The sequence below is a fragment of the Tubulanus polymorphus genome, chromosome 1 (assembly GCF_964204645.1).
Source record: "Tubulanus polymorphus chromosome 1, tnTubPoly1.2, whole genome shotgun sequence".
Taxonomy (NCBI): Eukaryota; Metazoa; Nemertea; class Palaeonemertea; order Tubulaniformes; family Tubulanidae; genus Tubulanus; species Tubulanus polymorphus.
Window position 1 is genome coordinate 31209728 of NC_134025.1, and position 23054 is coordinate 31232781.

Consider the following 23054-nt stretch of genomic DNA (forward strand, 5'->3'; position numbering starts at 1 on the left):
AATTTGCAATGGAACAATTACAAAAACATTTCACAAATATTTGTTTCTTAATTGTAAGAAATATTCCTCCCAGGGCCAGGTTTACACTTGACAAAACAAGAGGTTAAGTTAAAACTGGTCAGTAAAACCTGGTCCAAGTTGCACATTCGTTGAATCTAACAAGTTGTTAGATTGGTTATAGAACCAAAATGAGCTGAGGCTGGTTGTTATATTGACTATAGAATTTGGGCTTAGACTGACCTAAACTCTTAGCCACAACTCTGTACAACTGACCACTGGTCCTGGAATTTCTTACTAATTTAGCAATGTAATACATTATACACCTGCCGTACATATTGACGCACATGAGTTCCAACCCTGGCAAGCTAGGATGGTTAATGAAATCGTACACAGAATTAGCTGCCTGTAAAACATGAACAAATGAAGCAGTTTATTATTTATAGTCTTTACTTAAAAACTGTGACTATAGGAATAGATCGATAAATTCAAATCAAATTAAATTCAGCCCTATTTGAAAATCAGCACAGAATTATTTGTGGAACATTTTTTCGCAACGCTGTAAACAGTTCACTAGTCCAGTCGGTGTATGGCTATAATCTATCTTCTGGTATCAAACCTCACCCGTGCGTCAGAGGTCACTACCCCTAACGTAGTAGTGTACTCTGCTAATGAAACACACACGTCGATTCTTACACAATTTTGCAGACTTAAAACATTGGAATACAACAGAATTTTACAAATTAATACTTTTACAGATTTTACAGAGTTTAGACATTTATGATAACATCGACAATATCTGGTTAAACAAACAAAGCTTCCAGATATATTGTATCTACGTTCCTAGAGGAGTCTTACAAGACCATAAAGTACCTTACAGGACCTTATGCAATCGTGAAAGACCGGCCTAGAGGACCCTATACAGGGCCCTGAAGGTTGTTAGATTATAGCAATAGTATTTAACATCTAGCTTATAAGCTATGATGGCATTTACTCAAGTCAACCCTGAACAAAAGTTGACTATTAGTGTAACCCATGACTAGGATAGCCAGGGACTAGCAGGGTATCCACTGACTAGGATAGCCAGGGACTAGCAGGGTATCCACTGACTAGGATAGCCAGGGACTAGCAGGGTAGTCACTGACTAGGATAGCCAGGGACTAGCAGGGTATCCACTGACTAGGATAGCCAGGGACTAGCAGGGTATCCACTGACTATAAGGATATCCACTGTTTAGAATATAAACCACCAAAAGCATGCAATCACACATACATCATGTATCTATCAATATCATTCTATAATCTGACTAGTTAAAACAGGTTTGAACCCGGGACCTCCAGTCATTCATATATACATACATAGATGAATTAGGCTGGAGACAATGAGAAGGTGTCAGCGGTTTATGAGACAGTTAAATCCTCCTTCTTCTCCTCCTTCTCCTGTTCACAGTCAGTTTATTTCAGACGTTGCGTAACGTTAGCGAGGGCGACAGCGAATGCTTGTATAGCAGTGAATGGATACTGGAAATCTAGCGTGTAAGCATTACTGTCAATACGTCCAAACTGCATCACCTTTAATACAATACAAACTCACCATTCAGACTGGTAAACTCAACTGTAATATTCTCAGTATTTTGAAGTTGATAAGTAAAACTTACAGTTCATGATATAACAGTTTTGAGTTTCTAACTAAACTTCATCATCACAGAAACCGAAATATCAAAATGATTTTAACCTTCATTTCTCTGATGATGAAGTTTAGTTGGAACATCAAAACTGTTAGAATAAACATTTACATCATCATCAACTGTTAGTTTTGCTAATCAATAATAGAGTAGTTTCAAACAGAAAACTAATTCAAATATTGCGGTCACTTTACTTTACTCTTTGTTGTTCTAGATTTAATACAACAATCGCTTGTTTTCCTAATGTAGAATCTAATTAAGATTGAAACACTTTTTTCAAAATTCTTTCAAAATATTTCCAGATCATAAACGATAATCACAAATACCGGTATTAAAACCAGCGGAACATGATTAAAACGTACCTGTTTTCCTCTAAATTCAATCTGGAAATTTTTAGCAGATTCCTGAGTAACTCTTCCGCCGAAGTCTAACTGATAAACCTGACTATTTTCGTTCCATAGAGGAGCTTTATTGTGCATGACGAACTGTTTCATACCAGCCATACCTCTATCAACACTTCTTCTATTCTTACGTATCTACAATTCAAATCAAAGTTATCAATTAAACAATTGTAATACAAGTGCTCAATCTGCAGCCTGTACCCTGAAACCCTCAGCCTGTACCCTGAAACCCTCAGCCTGTACCCTGCACCTCTACTCAGCCTGAACCATGTACCCCTACTCGGCATGAACCCTGCACCCCTACTCAGACTGGATCCAAATTATACATTTTATCAACAAAAACTGATCTTTCAGACACTGATATGATTATATACCTGGATAGGATAGTTCTAGTCAGAAAGGATAGTTCCAGGCTGAAGGGAGGGTAGTTCCAGGCTGAAGGGAGGGTAGTTCCAGGCTGAAGGGAGGGTAGTTCCAGGCTGAATGGAGGGTAGTTCCAGGCTGAAGGGAGGGTAGTTCCAGGCTGAAGGGAGGGTAGTTCCAGGCTGAATGGAGGGCAGTTCCAGGCTGAATGGAGGGCAGTTCCAGGCTAAATGGAGGGTAGTTGCAGGATGAATGGAGGGTAGTTGCAGGATGAATGGAGGGTAGTTGCAGGATGAATCGAGGGCAGGTTCCAGGATGAATGGAGGGTAGTTGCAGGATGAATGGAGGGTAGTTGCGAGATGAATGGAGGGTAGTTGCAGGATGAATCGAGGGCAGGTTCCAGGATGAATGGAGGGTAGTTGCAGGATGAATGGAGGGTAGTTCCAGGCTGAATGGAGGGTAGTTCCAGGCTGATAAGGGTAGTTGCAGGCTACAGATGAACTCACTAAACTAATCCAATACCTTTAATCTAAGTTGAGCTTTCTGAAATGTTTCTAAGTCTTTATAATTGTGACTATAAGTCATTATTTCATCGCCGCTGCATAAATATTCCTCATCTGAAGATTCTACGATGTTCTTTACGTTTTTCCACCGCCGATGGAAGAGCGGACTCTGTATTTTATGTTTACCGATGACGTCAGTTCGATTAAGACGTTTCCTCGCGAGTTTAGTCGGAGTAGCGGGTAATGAGGTACTCTGAGGTCGAGGGTGGATGATCGAACTGTTAAAACCCTCCGGTTCTCGCGAGTCTAACGACCCTCGTTTCACGCACAGGTAGCTGTCGTTAGGCGTCGCGTGTTTCGGCGAATTTTCCGCTGATTTTTTGCCTTTTCTCAAATCTATAAAAATCTCTTCTAAACTTCGACTTTTCCCTTGAGTTTTTAAGCAGTTTTTCGGCGCGCCTCCAATCGAACTCTTCGGCCGCGATTTATACTTAACGACTTTTTCGACGGTTTTTTCTAATTGTTTCAGCGTTTCGAGATTCAATTCGTCGTCGTCGACGATATCGTTCTCCGTTTGCTCAATAGATGGCGTAGCAGTAGCGACAGCAGATGTAGAAGGTTGAACGTCGGAGTTCTCGTGTTTAGTTAATAGTAACCGATGTCTTAACGAATATTCCGACGTACTCGAACGTTTTAAATCGACTATAGATGGCGTTGTTAGCGTATTATCGGATTCGCACGTAAACGCGGCGTGGTTTTCCACAACGACCGGACCGCTAACGAATCCCGGACTTGGAATTCCGATGGGGCTTTGCGTTATTTCAGGAGCTATAGGTATAACGTTATCAGCTGAGAGAAAGTTCGGACGATTAGTTCCATTCGTAATCGGTGCAGTTTGACCTGAAAATAAACCTCAACATTCAAACTCGCTCAATAGAATATAGATGGCGTACCATGTCAACTGGATAGCAGGTATCTGGAGTCATTATTGAGACACCTACCGATGGACATATTTCATATTGGATTATATATGATTATTCCTCAGATGAAAATTTTAAAAAACAGTAACTTTGTTGAAACAAATTCTCTTAGTTTCAACTTTAACCGAGTAAGAGACAACTATATTTCCATCAGTAAAACAGTTGCTCAAAAGGCGGCCGTTTAAATTAACCAGTGGATAAATGCCAGTGGAATTACACCGTCACCATTAACTCAAAACCATGGGCCCTCAAACGAATTTAGAGTTTATTTTTGAGTCTGTGCTCAAACCAACATGTTCCAGCACCCATAACTGGATCGAGGTGACTTACACATTTTGAGAGAGAATGATAAGAAGAATGATGATAAATACCTTGATCTTCATCTTCATCTTCACTGAAACTATGAGGACTAAAGTTCATATCTCTAGGTTGGTGTTGCATGTCGTGACTGAGTTCAGTAATCGTTACAGTCATTTGTCGCGGTTGTAAATGTAATAAACTAGTTTTATAAACTACTTGTCCTAAATCTACCGGTAAATACGACGCTAGTCCGTGAATCTTAAACTTCGTTCCCCAAATATTCGACGTTACTTCAACCAGTTTATGATTCTACAAAATACAATACACAAAATGTGAATTAGTAGCTGAAATATTGCTGTAGATCTGTGGAACTGAACTGAGTCTAGAACTGGATCCAGAACTGTGGAGTTAGACTGTTAGAATTTTACTCTTAGAATTATGATTAGCTCATTTCAAATGCCTTCACCCTAGAATCAGATCTTAACCGACAACTCTAGAACTGGATCCTGAGTATCAGAGAGGAAGAGGGAACTACGAAGAGGAAAGGGGAGAGGGACCGGGAGAAGAGAGAGGGAGAGGACGGAATGAGGAGAGGGAGAATTAGAGGAGAGAGAGGGAGGGAGAGACAGAGAGAGAGGAAGATGAGAGAGGGAGAGATGGAAGGAAGAAGGAGCCAGGGAGAGGGAGAGGAGTGATAGAGGAAATGGGAGATAGAGAAAGAGGGAGCAGGAAAGGGAACAGGAAAGGGAGAGGACAGAATGAGAGAGGGAGAATAAGCGGAGAGGGAGGAGAGACGGAGAGGGGGAGAGAGAGGAAGATGGGAGGGAGAGATGGAGAGAGAGGGAGGGAGAGAAGAGAGAGGGAGGGAGAGAGAGATGGAGAGAGAGGGAGGGAGAGGAGGAAGGAGGTATATATATGTTACCTCTGGTAAGTTATCATCATACAGCAGTTCATCAACTGTTTTATAAGTTTTTTGTTCAATTCGTTCGTTACGACAGATTTTAAACCGACGTCTGCGCCTCATCCTCGGAGAACCACATCCGCCGTCTGCCGGTAATTCACAATCAGAGTCTGTTTCACAACTACTGGAACTACTCGCAAATATATCTACATCAACACCTGAAAAACATCCCGTCAAAATCTCCGTCAAAAATCATAAGTTAGATAAATTAAGGATCTATAAATCTAACTAAGTCTTGGCCTTGAAATTTGGAATAACTGTAATAATTGGACCGGTCATTTATCCAACTCGGAGGACACTAGGGGGCAGCACTAACCTGTTTTCTGGTTCGATTTGATTTTCGGATCGTATATGACGAATTCAGGACGTATTTTACTGGCTCGTTTACCCCGGAGTAACGGTATTAATCCTCCGAGATACTCCAGGTATAGAGTATAATATCCTCCGGAATTCTCTTCACCGTGACGTATCATTGTACAGTGTAATCTCTCGTTGTTAATAGGTGGCAGGCTGACGAATTCCCTCAGTTTAAACGGGTTTGGTATATATCCCTAAAACATTGAGAAATAACCATCCTTTATTCATTGCCAGTAAAAAACAGAATCCAGCAGCCAGTTCTACAGTTGTGAGTTGAGAATTGAATCATGAAAATAAACTGATTCTAACTCAGAGTTAACTATAACTCACAACTGTGGAACTGGCTTCAGTTCTACAGGGATGTAATGTGATGTAATTTATTTCATCATCAATTATAATTACAAATAAATTGTATAACAAATAAGTAGATTGATGATGAGGGACCTGAACAGAGCCTTAAAGGCTGTACAATCACTCGGATGTTCAGGCCCCCGTGAGAAAAAAGAAGAAGATTGATGGTAATGATAAAATGTGAGAGGATGTTTGAATATTGACATGAGTTGACTCTCACTCACAACAGTTGAAATGGGAATTACAAAGCCAGAAGTCAGTTATAAAGATGAGAATCCAGTTCCACAGATAAGATTTGAATTTAGAGTTAATTCATCGCAAATGAACTTATTCTAACTGTATCAGAGTCTGAGAAATTGTTCAGTTTAAGTTAAAATAGGTCTTTAAAACGATCTCCCGAGTATTGATTCTATAAAACCACAACACAATCACAAACTATTACAAAACTCATACTTGAAAATAATATATTACAGCACGATCAATTTTGCTGAGTCTCGGAATATTGAAATTGAGATGTGATATAAATCACTCTGAACTGAAACATTAAACCTGAAGAGACTGAAGAGACTCAGCAAAATCAGTTATACTGAAATATACCATTTTCAATGATGAGTTTTGCAGTTATTGTGATTCTGATGTGGTTTTATCCTCTCTCTACCAATAGTTTACAATGATACTTACTTTAACAGTTGGAACGTATAAAGCAGATACTTGATCCATTAAAGCTTGTGGCAGTGGTGTCTTTTTAATACTAGCTTCATCAGGCATATAGCGATTAATCAATTTTGAGCAGAGGAATTGAAGCATGACGATGTTTTTAGTGACCCATGCTGTGTGTATGTAACATCCTGTAGCTATAAACAGACGTTTGTCGTTGTGACCCCAGGTTAAAGCAGTCAGTGGTTTACCCTGAAAATAGAATAGATATCATTTCTACAAATCAGCAATAAAATCATATTTAATGAGATCCCTAGACCCCACCGAGCAGGTTTGAAGTTTCTTGTACTCCTCAACCCACTGAGCACCACCACTCAGCAGGTTGGAGGTTTCTTGTACCCGTCAACGCATTGAGCCCAACTCAGGGTATCATTAGCAGGTTCAAGGTATATTATTCCCTCAACCCACGGAGCTTCACTCATTATAAGCATCTGTGGCACAAAAGTAAACTGCGTCTAACAATTTAAGATGATTTTTTGACTTAACACAGCAACTTGGCCACGGGTTGGAAGTCCCAATGTTACCTGACCTGATAGCTATTACATATCTCCCAGGAATAAATGAAACCTTTTCAAGACCCATTTCTGCTGTTGTGGATGAATTTAAGGTCCTCTCTTGAAACGGGTGGATTCACAATGTGCTAGCTGTTTGGAGATACAAGCAGGGATTACTGCAGCGTCACTGTGTTTGTCCACAATAATAAAACAACTCAATATCATATATCATATTATAATTTATTTATTCACAATGATATCTATAAAATACAAGTTTTATACAAATTGAATAAACTTTGAAAATCTTTAAAAATCTTAACAAATTAGAGCTTTGGTAATATATATATATATATACACAATCAATATATCTATAGTTCATATCACTACAAGGTATTGTTACTGAGGAATCCACCAGGTGGCGGTAGTGGTCATCCACTAGGTGGCGCTGTTCTCGTTGCTATGTTTAATTAGTTTAACGATCATGCTAACGACGTACGGAGCTGTAAGATTCATCCACTAGACGGCGCTGTTCTCGTTGCTATGTTTAATTAGTTTAACGATCATGCTAACGACGTACGGAGCTGTAAGATTCATCCACTAGATGGCGCTGTTCTTGTTGCTATGTTTAATTAGTTTAACGATCCTGCTAACGACGTACGGAGCTGTAAGATTTAGACGTTTATTTGGTTGCATCAATTCCTCGCAAAGCGTCAGTAAATGTTCCTCCAATTTACGTTTTTCAGTTTTAGCTCGAGTTGTAAACGATCGATTTCGTTTATTAGCGAACCACGACTTCACCTGAGCGACGGTTATTTCACAATCGACAGAGATCTGTTGTAATTGTTCGGTTGTCGGGTATGGGTTTTCGCGGTGCGATTCGAACCAGTCTAACATTGTTGTAACGGCTTTCTGCGGTAACCCCGCGTTACGAGGTTTAACCTCGTTATTCTGGTAAACTCGACGACATCGGACGATACGACGAGTTGTCATCGGTTTCTTCGCTTTTACTTTCGGAGTTGTTGTTGCCATGGTAACGTCGCTCGTTTCAGGCGGAGTTTCGTTCATTGTTGAGTAGCCGGATGAGTTCGCCGAATTTACAGTAGATGGCGTTGTGTTCGGTTTTACAGGTGGCGTTGCCGGCGATCTTGCTGGGATCAGCGGTGAAAACATAAACGGAGACATCGGCAGCACACGAGGCGCCATCTGTGGTAGATGATGGTAACTTATCGGTGTCGACCAGTTCAACGGTGTTGACCAGTGTCGTGGTGGTGTCGACCAGGCTGTAGGAGGCATCGACCAGGCAGCTGGTGCTGGTATCATATACGGTACTGGTTGATACGACGGAGGCATTACTGGACTATAACGTGCTGCTGGACAGACGGCTGGGTGACCTTGACCTCGTGCTGCTGTAGTAGTGGTTGTAGACATGTTTGTTCTATCTGGTGTCAATAAGACTCAATGTGACACTTACACCAAATCACACCATTTAAATACCCTGTACACTCTCTTATCTCTTCTCTCATTGGCTACAATCATAATTATCAGCTCAGTAATTAGTATCGAGGGTTGTGATTGGCTGCTGGTTGATACTGACTAGATCTAGTATAATCATCACTCACTCTGTAATTACTAGTATTCACAATACAATACACCACACACTATCAGACACGTACACACAAACTGACTGATCTTACTTCACTTCAATTAAGTTTGAGAAAAATTAAAGTTTCATGGTTTATAGTTACATAAAACCTATAGAATATAGATTAAAAAAGTTCCTTTAAAAAGTATTTTTCTGAAAAACTGTTACAAGATATGATACAAAGATTTTTCAATCGAGCATTTCCAAGTGTCTAGTTACTTCTACACAGTTGGGTCAACATACTACGCAGTGTCTGCACAAAATCCTACAATAAAGTCTCCTCGAATAAGAATTATTCCATTTACTCATTCACCTGATGATGCTATTTAGTACTTCAAATAAAAACAAGTTAACCTATAAAGTACTATCCGTCTCTCATCGGCTGTGGAGATATTTCAGGCGCGTTTCATGTTTTATCTAATAGCCATCATCAGCCGTAGTTCTGATACATGTCCAGTATGCCTGATGATGGACTAGTTTATACGTCCATGGTTTGATGGTGGCTGAAACCTCAGTATATTCACAGCTATCAGAACATTTCATCTTTTCGTTTTCTGAATATAGAGGGATTTTCTACTGTAAATTCTAGCAGTAAAATCTGATGATAATCGACTATTCAATATATATTGTTAATTATAAAAAACTTTTTTGTGGAGAAAATAAATCATATCATATCATATCATATCTGATCTATAAAAATCTTGTGTCTGTGAATGTTTTATTCAGCGTATATGGTGCGATACATCAAGGTCAATTTTTCAGAGCTAGTATCCATTTTCATTTTGGAATCTTTTAAAATTTGATGTTCAGTGCTTAAGGGCGTTGTCCAAATATGGTGTTTTTAGTCTCACAATGTATTTACTACCAATATGAAATGAGTTCAAAAATAGACCAAATACTTTATATCAATTTACTAAATATGGACAGAAATATATTTTGTGCATTAAAAGAACAAATTATGTAATGATTCAATGAATGTACGAATAGACAGCACCAGCAGCAGCAGTGGCACCAGCAGCACCAGCAGCTGCAGTGGCCGCCGCACCAGCACTAGCTACAGCTATCTGTAACAATCAATCAGCTCTCCAGTGATCAATAACAATGATTGACTGATCAATGATCTATAATCTATTGATTTTATTGATTTATTGACCACTGGTCTCAGGGTTTATTGCTCTATTATAAACTTTAGTTACACTTTCGCCTCAAGACTCATAAACAGATTCTACAGTATAAAATCAGTGCACCGCAGAAAACTAATGAATTCTAGTCTCATTACACACTTAAAGATCTGCAGAACTTAATCAAAGGGATAATTAGTGATGATCTTTGTTTACTTAAGATCATCAGTAATTAGTGGGTAATTGCTCGTTTGATTAACTAGATAACTCCAATCATCTGATCAAAGGCTAATTAGTGAGCTAGATAGGTTAGTTAGTGAACTAAACTCTAACAGTAATTAACCAATTACTGATTCTAATTAGTATCAGTTCTGAATCCCTCTCAACGAGTGAAATGTGTGCGATAAGATTTTTGACAAATTTGGCAACCGACATTTTGAGAAAATCTCTGTCAAAATGTAGATTTTAATATAAATAACCAGGTTTTCCATGGAGAAATTATCAGTGTTTTCAGAAACAACCGAGACAAAGATTAAACATGAATTTCGAAGAGAATTTCTACTTCAATATTCCATCTCCGGATGTGCAATATTTCACCGGCGAAACCAGTTTCCAATCACCGACAATAGATGGCGTTCAACATCAAATTCTATACGATTCTGGATTCTACAATTTAGACGAATCGAGCGAATCAAGCGAGAATCATCAACAGACGTCAGAGATCAGCGTTCTGGATCATCATTCTACGTCAACCCGGCTCGGCGCTCTGTGCGACGACCTTCCGAAATTAGACCTCGACGATTTAATGGTTAACGATGAAATAGAAAAATGCGTCGATTTACGAAACGTTGATTTACGAGAACTTTCTCGTTTAGATCAAGAAATTCTATTCGTCGAAAATGAAAATACAGATTTCTCAGCGTTATTGGATTGCGTCGATAATCCAACCGAGGATAATCCAACCAGGGATAATCCGTCCAGTGATAATCCGTCCGTCATTCTGCGAAAACTGAAAAAACCTTCAAAAACTCACCGCAAGAAGAGATCGTCACCATTATCGGAGGAAGCTATCGAATTGATGACCGCGTGGTACAATGAACACATCGATAATCCGTATCCGACGGAGACCGAGAAACAGTCGTTAGCCGCGTCCGCTTCTATCACCGTTCATCAAGTGAAAGTTTGGTTTTCAAATAAACGTTGTCGTTCTAACAATACGAACGCGTTCACGCGGAAACGTAAACTCGAGGATCGGCTGGTGAAACTGTGTCAGGAGTTTATACGCGACGGCAAACACAGGAAACTCGATAACGAGTATGTAGCGAATAAAATCAAAAACATTCTTCAACGTGAAACTTAGAACTGAATGAACTATAAATAACTGTGTTTATTATTGATGTTACCGTTTATAAAATTCTATAAATCACGTAAATAAAAGTTAATTTAATCGAAAATTATATTCAGTTTTATCATTCATTTTTCTGGTTTTCCTAAAGCCTGAGGTCAGAGGAGACAGTGAGGCCGAGGTCAGAGGAGACAGTGCTGAGGTCAGAGGAGACAGTGAGGCCGAGGTCAGAGGAGACAGTGCTGAGGTCAGAGGAGATAGTGCTGAGGTCAGAGGAGATAGTGAGGCTGAGGTCAGAGGAGATAGTGAGGCTGAGGTCAGAGGAGACAGTGCTGAGGTCAGAGGAGATAGTGCTGAGGTCAGAGGAGATAGTGAGGCTGAGGTCAGAGGAGATAGTGAGGCTGAGGTCAGAGGAGACAGTGCTGAGGTCAGAGGAGATAGTGAGGCTGAGGTCAGAGGAGATAGTGAGGCCGAGGTCAGAGGAGATAGTGAGGCTGAGGTCAGAGGAGATAGTGAGGAGGTTAGAGGAGACAGTTTGAGTTAACTCTGAACTTATGATTCAGTTCCACAGAACGTGAGTTAGAGTTAACTCTGCGAGTTGAAATTAGTTCCCCTTCATCAATCTGAGCCGGGAACCTACACTACCCCCCTCAAGACATTTGCTATCGTAGTGTGAAGTGTGGACGATCACAAATTGGAAGAATGAAAACAAGTATCAAATGTCAGAGGTTGTACAACTGTTAGCAATATCATCACCATATAGCAAAAACATATGAACATATGATATGAACAGCAGCTCAGACTACCACTCCCTCACAGGGGAAAAATCAGATTCATACTAGACAGTTTATGTAATAAATGGTCTGACCTATGATTAAGAACCAAGGTGTTATAGTTAATGGTACGTTACCTGAGAAGGGATTGGTTGAGTATAACACAGGTCACCAGCAGGAGTATAAAACTGTAAACTATTGTTACATTCTAAATTTGGTAGACGTATGAATCCCCCGACTGCCAGGGCTGCTCCGTCGTTTGACCATTCCATCTTAACACCTGCAATACATAAAACAATACAACTAGGTATATAGACTGCTAGGTTCTAGGTTAACGGAAAAGATTTATGGATAGTTTAGAGTTAGGGGATGGTTTAGACTAATTGGGGGAGGGGGGGTACCACCACTGTCCACTATCTACAAATTCCCTGAGTGAATCTGCTGCAGGGGATTGGAGAAATTTCAAGGTTAAAAATTCTAAAATTCATTCATTTTTCATGAATCACATATTGATTAAGAAATTGTACATCCAAATTCCCTGAGTTTTTCAGGTTTTTTGGAAAATTTGTCAAATTTCCTGAATTTTCCAAGTTTTCCGTTTCAGTGGTTGTCAGCCCGTTCAGGGTTATGGGAAGGGGTTTGGTTGCTCGGTTACCTGTCAGTCTTGTATCGATAATTCTCGGACAAACGTCGTCGTAACTCAACATCAAGTAAATGAGTCCCTGTTTAAAACTAACAGCTAACAGATACCCATCATTATCATCTGAAAATATCATCATCAAATATCATCATCATCATCATCGTCACAGTGATATATCAGTGAGCTAGTGCTGCCATCTAGTGTTGATTATACCGTATGACAGTCAATTAGTGTATGATTTATTTGTAATGACAAATCTCTACACGAGACTAAACATCCTTGACCTTCATCAGTGATATTTACAGCTCTATCTCTCGAAGTGTAATCTGATATATCTATTTGAGAATCTCACTCACTGTATTCGATATTCTCATTTCTTACCGATAAACTCCACATCACTGATGACTAATTTACATTACATTTTATCGGTGAAATTTCAATTCTTACATCAAACTTTGAAATAACGAAATACCTTTAAGTTCATCTTTATCATCAGCGGTAGATTCGTCCATTTTGAATTTTTCGCACGACCATGACATGGAAGTAATCTCAGAACCTTCTAATACTGATTCCTGACCGATCATAGCTCCAGTAGAACTGATCACTATTACATGACCATCTGAGATTCCTATTAATACCTAAAACAAACATATTACTGATTCTCTTTATACTGAACACACTGAGTGAGTGGCTGAGAGACAGGGGGAGAGGGGAGTGGCTGAGAGACAGGGGGAGAGGGGAGTGGCTGAGAGACAGGGGGAGAGGGAGTGGCTGAGTGAGATAGGGGGAGTGAGACGGGAGAGGGGAGTGAGTGGCTGAGAGTGACAGGGGGAGTGAGACAGGGAGAAGGGAGTGGGTGAGAGAGAGAGGACAGAGGCAGACAGGGGGAGAGTTGGTGTGGTTGGTCTGGGTGCAAGCGATGTAGAAGTGAGACAGTTGGCCCGGGGGGGGGGGGAGGAGGGCGACTGATTGAGAGAAGGTAATAGATTATTGATTAAACATCTGTTCATATATACGTTTCACACAATTTCACTGAATCGATTCATTTAAACAAATCATCGAAATCATGTGCTGCTGTTCTTATTGGTTTAAAAATGAATAGAAGAGCAGGCAGAGGAGAAGGGAGAGAGGAGAGGAGATAATGAGAAGGGAGAGAGGAAAGATGGAGATGGGGGGAGGAGATGGAAGAGAGAGAAAGAGAGAGAGGAGAGAGGGGAGAGGAAAGAGAAAGAAGAGAGAGAGGAGATGAGAGAGAGAGGAGAGAGGGGAGAGGAGAGGAAAGAAGAGAGAGAGGAGATGAGAGAAAGGATGTATAGTTTGTATACTGGTAGACTGTAGACTGAGAGGAAAGAGACAGGAAGTTTGTACAAAAATCAATACTAGTTACAGTTGTAATCATCAAATCACTTTATATTCATAACATCATCATGTACCACAATATACACGGGTATATACCCATCAAACGGCCGGCCTACCCACGATACAGCGGATTCTGTCTGCCCACGGAGCTGATCAGTACCTGCCTACCAGCCCACGCAGCTGATCAGTACCTGCCTACCAGCCCGCGGAGCTGATCAGTACCTGCCTACCAGCCCACGTAGCTGATCAGTACCTGCCTACCAGCCCGCGGAGCTGATCAGTACCTGCCTACCAGCCCACGTAGCTGATCAGTACCTGCCTACCAGCCCGCGGAGCTGATCAGTATAATTTACCTTTGTATCATTAGGAACCCAAACACCACACGTTATAGTCGTATTTTCTAAGTTTAACATTGTTGACCAATAGCGTTGCCCGGCAACTGAACCGACCAATACGAATCCATCCTGATAACAGATCAGAGCCATTCGACCGTCATGTGACCACGCGAAATCAGTCACCTGTAAAAACAATCAGACAATCAGGGGAACAATATCACAATCAGGGGAACAATATCACAATCAGGGGGACAATCTCATAATCAGGGGAACAATATCACAATCAGGGGGATTAATTTGACAATCAGGGGCACAATCCCACAATCATGGGGATCAATCAGACAATCAGTGGATCAATCTCACAATCAGTGGAACAATCTCGCAATCAGGGGCACAATCCCACAATCATGGGGATCAATCTCACAATCAGTGGAACAATCTCACATTCACTAATATAACCCCTGATGTACTCGTAAAATATTCAATTTTATATCTTTTTTATATCTTGTGATATTGTAATAAGTTTTATTTGCACTGACATTCCACGGTTATAGTGAAATTACAATTCATGGTCTCTGTTTGACAGTGAATGGGAGGAGAGGGGAATGTGCACTCGCATTCTTGTACTGTGAGATTCTCAATATTTCTCTTCTGTTTTATTGAAACCTGTTGACGGGATCGGTGATATATCAGATTTCTGATATTTGATGATCTCAGAGATAAACGACTTCCATTAAAAGATCAACAACTTCTACTTAAGATTAAAGAGGACTTGTGTAAATATATCAAACTAAGTGATTAACCCTTTCAACTTCGCCATCCGATGTGTGTTTGTTTAAATATTAGATATCTCAACAATCAAGAGCCTGCCCGATCCAGAGATCAGGGTACAGTTCCACAGTTCAGAGTTAAAAAACTGGGTCCTGGGGTCACAGTTGCTTAAACGTTGGTTAAATATAACCAGTGGATAAATGCCATAGTAACAATGAACTTTTAATTGTCACTATGTCAGCTATCCACTGGTTAACAGTAACCAACTTTTGAGCAACTGCAGCCCCAGGTGCTCTATATCTGACCCTCAGGTTTGGGCAGTTTCATATTGACTTGTATACATCAGGTGACCATCTCTAGACCAATCAGAATAGGGTTAGCCCATTCTTACCCAAACTCTAGGGTAGCCAGAAGTGATCAGCTAGGGTGAGTCCATTATAACCCTAACCCTAGGGTAGCCAGAAGTGACCAGCTAGGGTTAGTCCATTCTAACCCTAACCCTAGGGATGATGAGTTGAAGACCTGAGGTTAATCCATTCTAAACCTAGGAGAGGCACGTTGTTTGTTTACATCAGGTGACCAGCTCTAGACCAATCACTGGTGGCCCCTGAGTACTGTAGTGAAATGGTTGGGTAGTAAAGAGTTAATCCCAATAGGATAATGATAATAACTTGCATGAAAAAGCTGCTGTATTTATTCAATACATGTATTAACTCTTCATACATATACTATTTAACAGACAATCTGAAACTGGGCGACTCTTTAATTCTCCCTTATTCCTTTCCCCTTCTCAGAGAAAAATGTTATTCTGTCTAGATTCCATCATTGCTCTTCTCCTTCTGTTCTATCTCCCCCTCTCTCTACTCACTGTCAGCCCCTTTCCACTCTCCACTCTCTCCTCTCTTATTCCACTCTCCTCTCTCCTCCCTCTCCTCTCTCATTCCTCACTCCTCTTTCCTCTCTCCTCTCTCATCCCTCTCTTCTCTCCCCTCCTCTCTCCTTCCTCTCTTCTCTCCCCTCTCTTCTCTCCCCTCTCTACTCTCCCCTTTCTCCCTCTCTTCTCTCTCCTCTCCTCTCTCTTCACTCCTCTCTCTCTTTTATACCTCTCTCTCTCCTCACTGTCAGCCTCTCTCTCTCTCTCTCTCTCTCTTCTCTCCTCTATAATCTCACTGTTCGCTTCGTAAATCAAAAATTTAACAAATCGCATTGACAGAAATAATGTGACCGATTCTCAAAGAGAATCAGCAGGGAATCCATCGTTACTGATATGACTGATACTGCAGCAGCAGCAGCAGCAGCAGTAGTAGCAGCAGCAGCAGTAGTGAGGCAGGAAGGGAGAGAGAAGAAAAGCAACTAGTCTCATGTTACAAGAAACATTGATAATATGAGTCATTATCAGAATATATCAGATCAATTGATCAATAAAATACAATCCATCAACCGTCAAACTAGCATCCACTTCTACTCAACTCCTGGACCATCAAACCAGCAACCACTTCTACTCAATCTCAGAACCATCCAAATAGCAAACTTTTACATTTTTTCCCCAGTAAGCTCAAGTTGTACCGCCCTGCTGCCCCTGACATATCTGTGCACTTGCAGAGTATTAACCAGGGAGAAACTGTGACAGACACAAATACAAACTGATCAACAGATTACAGCTTCATATTAGATTAGATCATGCACTGAATCAATTAGAAGTTGTATGAGTAACAAATTAATCCTCTGTCTCTCTCCTCTCGCCTTCCTCTGTCACTCTCCTCATTCTCTCCCCATTCTCTCTCTCCCCTCTCCCCCTCTCTCCCTCAACACCGGGGGTCATACAGAAATCAAGGATAAACATTCTATAATCAATCCTTCAAATCACTGTCACAAATTTATCAATAGTTTTTCTATATAAAGAGACATTGAATAGATTGATGCATTAGACTGTGTTTGCCTTTGATCTCACGGGGACCGATAGATTCTCTCTGAGGCATGCTAACACTGGGGTAGTCTGAGTTATTACACACAGGGCTAGAGGTCGGGGGGGGGGAGGGTTAGTTTAACTTTGTTGAACATCGATGAGAACAGTTACACGCAACAACTGAAACTGAGGCTAACTGAATTAATAAATCTATAACAATGATTCAATGTGACAAGTGTAGAGAATAATGTGTGATCCCAGTGGTCCAATAACCCGAACACTGAGACTGCTGCTGCTGCTGCTGATACATCTCTACATCGTGAAATATCTACTGGATTCGATTACACTTGACAAGTTAAAAATTCAAGATCCAGTTCTTCACAGTAAGATCTAGCAACAACAGTTCAACAGTTCCGAGTGAGGTTTAACTGAACTAATTGTAACAGTGGAATCTGAAAATGTTGCCCCCTGTGTTTGGTGCTATAGAGTATTAGAGTGACTTACCGGACTATTTCTATCATTAATCAGTTCTACAGACCACCTTCCTTCATGTTTAATCCATACAAATATAACTCCATTAGCGTCACACGTTGCTAGTTTCTGATACGGTTCGTTCCATTTCACTAGAATTATCTGAAAAATAAAAATCATTTTGAATCTGTTCAACGACAGCCACAGATACAATTCTTCACATTTGTTTCAAAGATCAACAATGGTTGATGGTCAGTTGCGCAGTTGTGACTTAAATCCATAAATGGTCTTAAATATTAAAACTGATGAAGTTGTTAGATTGGCTATAGAACAAAAATTAGTTTAGACATATCAATCTTAAGTTGTTATATTGGTTATAGAACTAAGATGAGCTTAGACTGGTCTTAAGTTGTTAGATTGGTTATAGAACTAAGATGAGCTTAGACCGGTCTTAAGTTGTTAGATTGGCTATAGAACTAAGATGAGCTTAGACTGGTCTTAAGTTGTTATATTGGTTATAGAACTAAGATGAGCTTAGACTGGTCTTGAAAGGAATCTAAGCTTTGCCTGTGCTGCCGCTACTGGTTCCATAGAATGAGGACCCAGTTACACATTAAAAGCTTTATAAGATTTATAGGACCAGTCTAAGACCATCTTGGTTCAATAGCCAATCTATCAACTTCAGATCAGTCTTATAAAATATCGAATTGAATCAAAAAGTCGTTTTAAAACTTGAGACTGGTCTTGAGAGTGGTATAGATTCACTGTAGAAGTAAGCTCTGCTCTTGAGCTGGTCTTACACGTCGTGACTGTGCAACTAATCATCAGTATTTATTTAGTCTAAGTTCTCAGATTGGATAAAGAACCAGGGGCCAGAGTTGTAGGCCTACAGTCAAGGTTTAGATTTCAGACCAGCCAAAGATCATTTTGGTCCTTTAGCCAATCTAACAACTTAAGACCATTGAGAAAAGACCAATTTTGGACTGAAGTCACGACTATGGAACTGGACGTGAGGGTGTGTAAGATAAATCTAACTCATGACTGCGCGACTAATCACCAGTAGTGTGGTGTATTTATACTGTTTATAATGAGTCAGTGAATGAACTAATGCAAGTATCATCAGATATCAACAGATAGAATTAACTAGAATCTCCTCTTCACTCTCCTCTCCTCTCATCTAATCTCTAACAACACAAACATTATCTTCATTCAATCATCTACAGCTATTAATCAGATCTCCTGAATGTGTAATTATAAACTGGGACAGACGGATCGTGAGGGATCGTTAGGGGTCGTGAGGGATCGGGAGGGTTCGGACTACGATTCACTAAAACAACAGTTTATACTCGATCTAATCAATAATAAATACTTCATCCTGACAATTACTGCATCAATTCAAACTTAAACCTCTTTCTTAAAAAAACTGGGCCAAGTTCTGTTTATAGTTATCCTTGAAATGAGATGTTCAATCTGAGATCGTTCTTTTCTGTTTATCTACAAGGTCCCAGAGTAGCAACAAATTGTTTTACAATTGGCTATGTCAGAAACTTATCATTTGTTCTCGCACTGGATTCAGTAACAGTGAGGTTAGAATGATAAGTGAGGGGAGGTCTCACTCACGAGGGGATCCTGCTACAGCTCAGTAAGGTTAGAATGATGGATGAGGGGAGGTCTCACTCACGAGGGGATCCAGCGACAGCTCAGTGAGGTTAGAATGATAGATGAGGGGAGGTCACACTCACGAGGGGATCCAGCTACAGCTCAGTGAGGTTAGAATGATAGATGAGGGGAGGTCACACTCACGAGGGGATCCAGCTACAGCTCAGTGAGGTTAGAATGATAGATGAGGGGAGGTCTCACTCACGAGGGGATCCAGCTACAGCTCAGTGAGGTTAGAATGATAGATGAGGGGAGGTCTCACTCACGAGGGGATCCAGCTACAGCTCAGTGAGGTTAGAATGATAGATGAGGGGAGGTCTCACTCACGAGGGGATCCAGCTACAGCTCAGTGAGGTTAGTGATGAGGTAATCTCACTCACGAGGGGATCCAGCTACAGCTCAGTGAGGTTAGTGATGAGGTAATCTCACTCACGAGGGTATCCAGCTACAGCTCAGTGAGGTTAGTGATGAGGTAATCTCACTCACGAGGGGATCCAGCTACAGCTCAGTGAGGTTAGTGATGAGGTAATCTCACTCACGAGGGTATCCAGCTACAGCTCAGTGAGGTTAGTGATGAGGTAATCTCACTCACGAGGGTATCCAGCTACAGCTCAGTGAGGTTAGTGATGAGGTAATCTCACTCACGAGGGTATCCAGCTACAGCTCAGTGAGGTTAGTGATGAGGTAATCTCACTCACGAGGGGATCCAGCTACAGCTCAGTGAGGTTAGTGATGAGGTAATCTCACTCACGAGGGTATCCAGCTACAGCTCAGTGAGGTTAGTGATGAGGTAATCTCACTCACGAGGGTATCCAGCTACAGCTCAGTGAGGTTAGTGATGAGGTAATCTCACTCACGAGGGGATCCAGCTACAGCTCAGTGAGGTTAGTGATGAGGTAATCTCACTCACGAGGGTATCCAGCTACAGCTCAGTGAGGTTAGTGATGAGGTAATCTCACTCACGAGGGTATCCAGCTACAGCTCAGTGAGGTTAGTGATGAGGTAATCTCACTCACGAGGGTATCCAGCTACAGCTCAGTGAGGTTAGTGATGAGGTAATCTCACTCACGAGGGGATCCAGCTACAGCTCAGTGAGGTTAGTGATGAGGTAATCTCACTCACGAGGGTATCCAGCTACAGCTCAGTGAGGTTAGTGATGAGGTAATCTCACTCTGCTGCCGCTGTGCGTTGTGTATGGTTTAATGAAGCCATTGATATACTCCATTGAACACTGACGATTAATGACAAATTGCTAAATATGGAAAGAAACTGAGACTAGTAAGACTGCAGCTGCTGCTGCTGCTGCTGCTGCTGCTGCTGCTGTGGCATTTAGATACTGATTACAAGAACAATTCAATTTATCAGAGTGTACAACCGCACTGCACTGACTTGAGAGTGATATCTGAGTTGGCTGATACAGTAGACCCCGTTCAAGTCGGATCTTTTGACTTGAGAGTGATATCTGAGTTGGATGGTACAGTAGACTCCGCTCAAGTCGGATCTTTTGACTTGAGAGTGATATCTGAGTTGGATGGTACAGTAGACTCCGCTCAAGTCGGATCTTTTGACTTGAGAGTGATATCTGAGTTGGATGATACAGCAGACTCCACTCAAGTCTGATCTTTTGACTTGAGAGTGATATCTGAGTTGGATGGTACAGTAGACTCCGCTCAAGTCTGATCTTTTGACTTGAGAGTGATATCTGAGTTGGATGGTACAGTAGACTCCGCTCAAGTCAGATCTCTTTTGACTTGAGAGTGATATCTGAGTTGGATGATACAGTAGACTCCGCTCAAGTCGGATCTTTTGACTTGAGAGTGATATCTGAGTTGGATGATACAGTAGACTCCGCTCAAGTCGGATCTTTTGACTTGAGAGTGATATCTGAGTTGGATGATACAGTAGACTCCGCTCAAGTCAGATCTTTTGACTTGAGAGTGATATCTGAGTTGGATGGTACAGTAGACTCCGCTCAAGTCGGATCTTTTGACTTGAGAGTGATATCTGAGTTGGATGATACAGCAGACTCCACTCAAGTCGGATCTTTTGACTTGAGAGTGATATCTGAGTTGGATGGTACAGTAGACTCCGCTCAAGTCGGATCTTTTGACTTGAGAGTGATATCTGAGTTGGATGATACAGTAGACTCCGCTCAAGTCAGATCTTTTGACTTGAGAGTGATATCTGAGTTGGATGGTACAGTAGACTCCGCTCAAGTCGGATCTTTTGACTTGAGAGTGATATCTGAGTTCGATGATACAGCAGACTCCACTCAAGTCTGATCTTTTGACTTGAGAGTGATATCTGAGTTGGATGGTACAGTAGACTCCGCTCAAGTCTGATCTTTTGACCTGAGAGTGATATCCGAGTTGGATGGTACAGTAGACTCCGCTCAAGTCTGATCTTTTGACCTGAGAGTGATATCCGAGTTGGATGATACAGTAGACTCCGCTCAAGTCGGATCTTTTGACTTGAGAGTGATATCTGAGTTGGATGATACAGTAGACTCCGCTCAAGTCGGATCTTTTGACTTGAGAGTGATATCTGAGTTGGATGATACAGTAGACTCAGCTCAAGTCGGATGGTTTTATCAAACCCTAGTTTTGCTCAATATCTATTAAGAGTAAAAGTCAGAATTTATCCTTACCTCATTACGATGTCCTCGTAAGTTAAAGTTTGTTCTAAGTGGCATTTCGAAACTCGTTTTACAATGACACGTCGTGAACGTGGCGCTCACTATTCCCTTTATATTCCCAGCCGCTAACCAACCTTCCTGGTAATAATGTTGACGATTTAGTTTCCAACCATCCTGCTCGGGGGCGCCACCGTCAGGAACTTTACCCATCCACGACAGTGTCTGTATGGTACAGTCACTACGTGTTGGGGTCAGTTGTTCCAGATGTATATGCATTCTCGGCTCCTATCAAAACACCTGCAAATTTAAAATATAATAAATTTAGGCTGAATAATGAATATGTCCACTAGGGGGCACTAAAATAATGAGATCTACTAGGGGCACTGTAGCTGATTTACGTCCACTAGGGGGAGGTGTGAAATAAACATTGTAGGCCTAGTTGATTATTTGTCCAGGAACCCTACTATCATGTAGTAAATGTCCACTAGGGGGCACTGGTGTATGATGGAGTAATAAGGCTAAGGGCACTCTAGGGGCTATATTATGTCCACTAGGGGGCACTGTAAGGGGTAGGCCTAATCAGTAATCTGTCTGTCTGTCTGTCTGTGGTTTAGTTATTGGATATTTTCCATTCGATTATAGGCTAAACGCCACCACCAACGATTAGGTAGGCCCTAACTAACTACGTAAGGGGAGGTGGAATTATGTCCACTAGGGGGCGCTGCATTTCAAAAAATTAAAATTTTTTCAGAAATAAAATTGAGAGCTGAAAGTGAAAAAATCAATAGGGATTCCGACTAAAAGCATTAAAAACCCAGCAGCAGCAGCAGCTGCAGCCAGCCTCCGAGCTACCCTTCTTAAAACATCAAACAACACAAATAAATACTTACTACCGCAGATGCATATTGAAAGCAATTCACCATCACAAGAAAATGATGAAAGATAAGCAGGAGCAACTGATGCTGAATGATGCGGATGGATTGGGGATGCGGACAGAGATGCGGACTGTGTACCAACACTTTTATTATTTCACAAAAATCATAACTAAATTTCAAATGATGAAATCGTCAATTATTTATCTAATTTTTCTACGGATGGAAAATTGAAAGTTTAATGGGATTCATGTGATGATTTTGTAGTTTTTAAGGGATGCGATACGCGATGTTACATATACATGGAATGACGTCATCGATTGAACTTTAACCTCTCATCAATATTAATCTTTATCTTTAAAATATCGAATAAAAGTATTAGAAATGAATTTTAAACACTGAATTCACTTTTCTACA

The 23054-nt window shown here is 40.9% G+C and overlaps 2 protein-coding genes across 2 annotated transcripts; both read right to left on the reverse strand.

The window, feature by feature from the left end:
• Positions 1–1310: 1310 nt before the first annotated feature.
• On the reverse strand, positions 1311–22712 carry LOC141914532 (tubby-related protein 4-like). Its single transcript, XM_074805757.1, has 14 exons — positions 22656–22712; positions 21778–22062; positions 17505–17633; positions 14342–14506; positions 13102–13267; positions 12645–12752; positions 12127–12269; positions 6579–6806; positions 5506–5740; positions 5151–5335; positions 4300–4537; positions 2968–3848; positions 2029–2217; positions 1311–1568 (listed from the first exon to the last, which is right to left on the reverse strand). Exons 2-14 carry the CDS (start codon positions 22039–22041, stop codon positions 1452–1454), a joined length of 3048 nt encoding a protein of 1015 aa, XP_074661858.1. The 5' UTR covers positions 22042–22062; positions 22656–22712; the 3' UTR covers positions 1311–1451.
• On the reverse strand, positions 7577–8536 carry LOC141915250 (uncharacterized). Its single transcript, XM_074806721.1, has one exon. It carries the CDS (start codon positions 8534–8536, stop codon positions 7706–7708), a length of 831 nt encoding a protein of 276 aa, XP_074662822.1. The 3' UTR covers positions 7577–7705.
• Positions 22713–23054: the final 342 nt, after the last annotated feature.

Bases quoted from the DNA above. Each gene is read 5' to 3' on its own strand.
- LOC141915250 (XM_074806721.1), bottom strand. From the start codon at position 8,536: ATGTCTACAACCACTACTACAGCAGCACGAGGTCAAGGTCACCCAGCC.
- LOC141914532 (XM_074805757.1), bottom strand. From the start codon at position 22,041: ATGCATATACATCTGGAACAACTGACCCCAACACGTAGTGACTGTACC. The intron at 12,270-12,644 runs GTAACCGAGCAA...TATGTATTGCAG, and splicing joins TATCGATACAAGACTGACAG to GTGTTAAGATGGAATGGTCA. The intron at 4,538-5,150 runs GTAACATATATA...TGTATTTTGTAG, and splicing joins ATGATGATAACTTACCAGAG to AATCATAAACTGGTTGAAGT.